General features: G+C 44.3%; 1 protein-coding gene across 1 annotated transcript; it reads left to right on the forward strand.

The window, feature by feature from the left end:
• The first annotated feature begins 926 nt into the window (after positions 1-926).
• Positions 927-2,009, forward strand: LOC112895025 (protein BIC1-like). Its single transcript, XM_025962891.1, has one exon. The coding sequence runs from the start codon at positions 1,155-1,157 to the stop codon at positions 1,686-1,688; it is 534 nt and encodes a 177-aa protein (XP_025818676.1). The 5' UTR covers positions 927-1,154; the 3' UTR covers positions 1,689-2,009.
• The last annotated feature ends 5,637 nt before the right edge of the window (positions 2,010-7,646 follow it).

Raw genomic sequence — 7,646 nt, forward strand, 5'->3', positions numbered from 1 at the left:
CAAACTGTGCAGATGATAATCAATTCGTACGCAAGTGAAAGCCAAAATCAGTGCATCTACGGATACGTACTGCAACTGTCTCGAAAGGATCCACAACATCCGCATTAGGGTGGATCAAGCTTATAACGTGTGCATTGTCTGCAGAAGGGTCCATCCAACTCTAGATGTCCAGAGAGATATCTGCTATTTTTTTCTTTTTAGAACACAGTACAGATCATACGCTCCGTCAACCTTGTCACTGAAACATGAATTGGTGAATTAGCCAATTCTAATATATGGGGTCAGGGAGGAGTGATGCTCAATTACCTAAAAACACACGTGAATCCAGAGCCAGAAGTTTGCTTTTTTCTCTTTCGAAAATATTTTTTTCCGACACGAGGCACGTCCCATTTCCATTACTTAAAACGGAAATACAACGAAAATACATATATTTAGCCCACGGCCATGGTAACTTGACTTTTTTGAAAACATAAAGCACCATGCCTCATGCCTGCGCATATTTGATGCACCTCCAAACGTTCTGGTAGGTTCGATGCTTGTAGCATTCCTCGATGTCGGACGGGTTTGTGCGAGTTGCGAGCGCCAAGGGGCGAAACAAGAGGGCCCCCTACTCCATCCAAGTGAGAATCTGGACGCCAAGCAGCAAGGGTCGCGCGGCTGGGAGCGGCCGGCGCGGCGCCAAGTGGCCCCTGCAAAAAATCCGCCCCACCCGCATCAACCCACTGGCCCTGGTGCGTCCAGCCAGGCTCCCTCCCGCCCGACCCAGCATCCTCAAGCCCACGCGCTGACACGCACAACGCGCCCCGGCCAACGAAACCGCGCGCGCCGCAGGTCCATGCGTGCTCCCTTCCCGCCCCCACCCCGCGCGCACCACGTAGCCGGGGCGAGCGCAGCCACACACCGCCCCGCGAGGCCACGCTCTCCTCCCGCGCACCATAACATCGCCAGCGCCCCCCGCCGCGCGCGCCACCGCCCGCTCCGCCCCCCAGCTTCTTTAACGTGTAGCAGCAGCAGCCCACCTCCACCCGACCGCCCGACCGCTCTCCTCTCCCACCCACGGATCCCCGGCTGATCTTTTCCGCTCCTCTCCTTCCCTCGGCTAGCTGCCAGTTGCACCACACAGCAGCTTTATCCCGCGCGTGGAAGGGGCTGCCATGGCGTTGTCTGACTCTGAGCCGTGCACGCAGCAGCGGCCGCCGGCGGGCGAGCTGAAGCCCCAGGCGGCGGCGCCGGCCTACGACGCCGCCGCCGCTTCGGACGACCGGGCGCCGGCGGCTGGGACGTCCGAGTCCGAGCAGGCGCCAGCGGAGGCGGTGGCCAGCAGCAAGGCTCCGGCGGTGGAGCCGGAGAAGAAGGACAGGGCGGCGGAGGAGGAGGCCGCCGCGACGGACGTCTGCTGCGGGGAGGTGGTGCCGCGGCGGCCGGCGGAGGAGAGCGCGCGGGAGCGGCTGAAGCGGCACCGCACGGAGATGGCGGGCCGGGTGCGGATCCCGGACATGTGGGGCCAGGAGCGGCTGCTCAAGGACTGGGTCGACTGCGCCGTCTTCGACCGCCCGCTCGCCGCCACAACGGGGCTGCTCACCGCCCGCGACGCGCTCGTCGCCGAGTGCGCCGCCGCGCGCCGCCCGGCGGTAGTCTCGCACGGCCCCGCGGGCCGCACGCTCCGGGTCCAGAACGGCTGCTCGTGATCGCCGCCGGCCGCCTAGCTACTCGCCGCGCGCATGCAGCTGAGATCAAGTGCTTTTCCTTTTTCTACTTCTCGCTCCCTTCCCTTCTCGATGATTACGTACACCTCTATTCGAATCTCTGTTGGCCCGAATACGAATTCGATCGATGATAACCCCTATGCATCGAGTAATACTCATGCTTGATGACTAGCGCTGGTGGTTGTAATTAATGTAGTTGATCACCATTTTTAAGCATGCCACAATCTGTTTCTTTGGACCAACACTCCAGCTTAATTGGGGGCCGGGGTGAATTCATCAAGAGCTGTCAATTTCCGTTTCACATGTTCATGTGTGATTGCAAGTTTCTCGCCGCTTGTGGCTACAAGCTAGACTTATTGTGCCTCTGTGATCCTACAATCTCTTGAGCAACGCAGTCGTTTTTCCTCGATAATTGAGCAAGTTTTGAGCTCCGTCGTCTAAAATCGTCCGAATCTGCGAGTGTTATCGCATGCGCTCAAAAGTTATTTGCTTATTTTGTCATGAATTCATGTGTGCGTGCTTAGTTATGCTCGTACGTAGTCGCAACTTTAGTGCCACAATCACAGAGATCTCAAGCAGCAAATATCTCTCTAGCCAACGAGGATGGATAGCTTGAAGCAGCAAGAGCGCAGATTTAGATCTCCATGATGAACCAGCACGAGAGATTCTGCATCAACGTCTTACCGACGTGGACTCCTGCCCTTCTTTCGTTTGATCGTCTTTCCGTTTGTGGAACAGATTCTCTCCTGCTTTACTGTACATGTTTTTTGCACTAGTCAACTAGCTAGTCCGCCAATCCTCAGAAAAGCAATGAAAAGAAAAACAAGTCACAATCACACTGTATGTGCACGCATGCATACCACATACCCATGAGCGCCCTTAACATGAACAAAAAGAAAGATCCAACTTAAGGGAAATCAGGTGGATTTTCATGAAAAGGAAGAAATTGACAACTAAATTTGAGATGAAGAGGCCTTGAAGCTAGATGGTTAGAATACAGAATCGGACCCTCTTTGGAACCCATGCATGATTCTCAACACAGGAATATGAAAAAAACTAGGAAGCGAATGTCATTGTATATCTTCAAACCTATGGAATGAGGAAACACAGGAAAACTATAGGAATGACCATTTTGGATGGAAATTGGATAAGAGAGAGAAACATAAAGAAAACTTTACATGATGTCTAACTCTTGGTAGAATTCCTCCAAAGTTTCTATGGAACAAGCCGTTTCACAGGAATTTCATGAGATTGATAGGAATTCAATCTTTTATTCCGAAGGTCCTTATAGAAAAAATTCATATAGGACCCAATCTTATAAAATGCCTCCACTTTTTCTTTGTTCTAAAGGGACCTCACATCTGTTATCCCGACCAGTCGAGCTGGGACTATTTCCTGGGCCCGCATGTGTATAGCTAGAGAGATTCAAGAAGAACCGATCAGCAAATGATCCATCACATATAGAAGATCATTATTTTATAGTCGAGGATAATTTGAGATATATGTACGTGACCATTATATTGGAGAACGGACGGCTAGCTGGAGAAGTAGATAGATGATGCTAGCTGGAACAAATGTTAAGAGACAAGTAACTACCAACTACTGCTTGCTGCATTGCTGCTGGGAGCAGCAGTGGTGTACTGGGCTACTGGCTGCAAACTACTCCAATCCAATGCAGATGACTCTCTCTCTCTCTCTCTCTCTCTCTCTCTCTCTCTCTCTCTCCTGTCTCTTTGTAAGCTATCTATATTTATAATGTTATTCACAAGATAGTTCTCCCTATAGCAGAATTAGGTCTAAATTAACAATCGCTAAATGGGCTTGTTGCTACCTTGCAAACTTGATATATGCTAACACAAACCTATTATCAAGAGTGGCACACCTCATAATATAATCTTACGAATTTATAAGTTGTACTCCCTTCGTGTTTAAAAATATGCTTATCATTTAGCACGTGTCAATAAGTATATTAAAAAACTAGGGAGTTAACTGGACATTAAGTTCAAATTTAATATTGAATACTCTCTCTGTATATATGTAGTTTAGGACATTGATACAATATTCAGTATGCCACATTGCCACTTTGACCCATAATATCTATAAAAGTAAATCATTTCAAACTGAAAGAGTAACATATCATGATAGATGGCTTCACGATGAATCTATTAACATCATTTTGAGGTTTTCAATATTTATAATTTTTTTCTAATAATAGTTAAAGTTTAAAACATTTAACATGTCTAGAGCATTTGTATTTATGGACCATGGAGTATGTATTGATGACCTCAACATGTATAAAGAACTACACCAAGTTACCGCGGAAGGATCTGTGGTCCAGTGGTTACAAGAGTTTCAGTAGCACTTTAGGTCTTGAATTCGACTCCCATGGGAGCAAATTTACTATGATTTAACGGCGTTGTGCTTTCAGTGGTAGGCAACATTCCCGTCGATAGCGAGACGCATATAGTGACTTTGTCTATCTCGAGAATTTGCCGGCTCAGTCTTAAAAATGCTCTTAGAGGTAAGGTTGGGTAGCTGGGTAATCAGAAAGAAAAAACTACACCAAGTTACCGAAAATCCGGTACACATCAGCCTCGACACTCACTGACTGCACAGGGCACATGGGTGCTTTTGCTCTAGTTCCACGGGAACTCCGACTCCGAACATATAGACCGAAAGCACAAACAGCTCCTGATCTCTAGAAGGCCCTTTTTCCCCTCTCTTCGTAGGTTTGTGGGCTGCTGATTCTTTAGTTGGTTGTTGTTTGTTCTTTAGTTTTGGTCCAGTAGAAGCCCAACGGTTTTCAGTTCCGATCAGGCCCCCAAAAAACATCAATATTGAACATCCCGAATAGCATGTAAGTGACTGCAGAGCAACTTTGAAGCACCGACAACGGCCCTATTTGGCACAGCTGAAACTTGTTCAGAATTCAGCTGGTGGCTAGCTGGCTAGAGAAGTAGCTGGTTAAAGAAGCAGCTGGTCACAGAAGTTAAATGTTTGGCAGACTGCTTATTGAATGGGCTGAAATCCTGTCAGAAGTGAGAAATGACTGAAATACTCTTACTGTTTACTGAATACATGTATTTCTTATGTACAGATATATATTTATTTATTTTTACAACAGAACAATAATAGAATTATTAACAACACAAATATATCATACAATTAATCATAAATTACTCTTAAATAAGATAATGATAATTTAATTATAAATTAGATAAATAATTATAAATTAGATAATAGAGTGTCATTACATCATTTTTTTCGCAAATTACATTATCAATATCCTCCAGCCAATGCTTGCGCAATAGCATCTCGTACATCTCCCGTATCTTCCTCATCACCAACATAACTAGTAGCAGTTCCCGAATCCCCATCAACATATGTCTTATCAGATGCAAGTGTATCAAAGTCATTAACACTCAAATTGCTCTCTCTAGTAAAGTTGTGCAACGCCATGCAAGCAATTATAATCTTTGCTTGCTTCTCCATTGAGTAGCTCAGCATTTTTAAAAGAATGCGCTATTTTATTTTCAGCACCCCAAATGAACGCTCAATAATATTTCTAAGCGATGAGTGAGCATGGTTGAACAACTCCTTCAACCCAATTGGTTGGCCAGCATTTTGAAACTCTATAATGTGGTACCTTTGACCTTTATAAGGTGCTAGATAGCCCTTTCTATTTAGGTAACCTGACTCAACAAGATAGTACTTCCCGTCAGGAGGATGTGGAAAAGTATTTTTGTATTTATTGAACACAGTGTCCCTCCATATGCGAGTATCATGAGCAGACCCAGGCCATCCCACTACCACAAATGTGAATCTCATATCAAAATCACAAACAGCCATAATATTATGACTGCAATATCCATGTCGATTCATATGCACTGCCTGCTCAGATGGTGGAACAATGACTTCAATATGTGTTTCATCTATTGTACCTATGCAATTTCTAAAATGAGGCCAGGATCTATGCTCTCGGATTTTTGGATGCACCACAGCAAAGGTCTCATCTATGGGTTTGATATTTTTGGCAGCCAAAAGATTCACAGCTTCTAAGACATTATTGAACCTCCTACTCACAGTTTCTAAAGAATGTGAAAAAATATGCTTTGCTTGCCGAACTGATTGAGGTGTACCACACATCCATAAGAACATACCAAGTGCTTCTATCGAGCACATCTCATCTGAGGATGTCAAACCATAATTGTTAACTAGTTCCTCATGCAAGCTATAGAACACTAACCTTCCCATTCTGAACATGTTATAGCAGCTCTCTTCATTACTGAGTTGCCTCTGAACAAATTGATAACCTGATTCTTCTGGCACTTTTCTTGGCTTCTTTTCAGATGAAGATATCCCGCAATCAAGCATTGCATAAACTGCTATTGCTGCTGCTTCATACATCCAACCACTTGATTCACTTGAATTACTTGCCATTTCAGAATCATTAGACTCACTTAAAGTGAAAGCCATCTGTACAGATAACTGAAAGCCATATGTCAAAGTTCAAAATTCAAAACTGGTTCAGCATACAATACACTAAATTAAAGGTACAATACAAATGATAATTTGAAAATACAATACACTAGTAATCTCTAGCGTTTCTTCCTCTCCTCCCAAGTCCTCTTAAGCCATGCAAGCTTCCCTTCAGGGGTTTTAAGAGTGACAAATACATCTCTAAATTCCTTTTTTGATGAAGAGTTGCGTGGCATAAAAATATTCATCACTTCCTTCACATGCCCCAGCTTCAATGACTGATTGCAATATTTCTACTATCTCTTGCCTAACATGATCAGTGGGTGAAGAAGTTGCAGAGCTTGAACTAGCTTTCTCCACAAATGAGTCCACAAATCGCTTGAACTGCATATCTCTAAAAATTTTCTTCCCCTTCTTTGGAGATTTATAAGCAGCACCTCTTTTCGCAGGTTGTTTTTCAGCAGGACTTGGATGTACCTCTTGGACATCATCACTACCATTATCCTTATCATTACAATTTCCATTTCTATTACCATTACCATTACCAGCTGACCCCTCTCTTGCACCTGGAGCCACAACATTTGCATTGGTGCATGACGCACCACTAAACATGATTTCAACATCTTCTTCGTTATCCAAAGGGGCAAATCTAAATTTTTGCACAACGGCATGGCCTGAAACACAAAAACTCTATGAGTTTATATTATCATACAACAACATAATGAGATATACAACAAAATCGAATACAAGGTTGCTTACATCAATTTTTTCTTCCCACCAATCATTACTAGCCGCAATTGTACCGGTCTTTGGGTCTCTTCCCAATCCAGATGCACTAAGAAGTAGTGTCTTCCCTGTGGTAAAATCAGTTTTCAATGCATCCCATCGGTTTTTCATTTGAACACGGGTGTAATTCCTACCCGTCCGTTCATTGAATTGGCTAATAAGGTTGGCGTAACCTTTGTTGTTCAAACAACATTGTGGTCTGTTATTTGCCAAGACTTGTTCCACACATATCTCATTAAATTTTTTTGCGGCATTTGCATCCCATTGTGCATTGGGTTTCCTAGTCTTTGGCATTGGCATGTTCTCCATCTATGCATTCAACAATTGATTGAGATTAGGATTACATGGTGCGTATCCATGGTTATATAGCTTGGTTGGGTGGTTTAAGTGTTTATAAGTTGGCCCTAGTCGTGCAAATTCAGAAGCAACACCACTGCTAATGACCAAGAGATAAACAGATTTTCTATGTCAATGACACCCAAAAAACAATTATATGGTTTGTATTTATCATTTTTATTTTTCATCTCTAAACTTTGTGATGCTTTTATACACTGTTCTCCTGAAATCTGTATGCGTACTTCTTGCACAAAATAGTTACAAATTAGGGAAAGTAAGCGTTGAACCTTATTCCTGCAGAGGTTGCCCTTCTATTGAAACCAATTAGAAGCATATAAA

The sequence above is a fragment of the Panicum hallii genome, chromosome 1, assembly GCF_002211085.1.
Source record: "Panicum hallii strain FIL2 chromosome 1, PHallii_v3.1, whole genome shotgun sequence".
NCBI lineage: Eukaryota > Viridiplantae > Streptophyta > Magnoliopsida > Poales > Poaceae > Panicum > Panicum hallii.

What these genes read in the sequence shown, in the direction of transcription:
- LOC112895025 (XM_025962891.1), top strand. Translation starts at nt 1,155, where the DNA reads ATGGCGTTGTCTGACTCTGAGCCGTGCACGCAGCAGCGGCCGCCGGCG.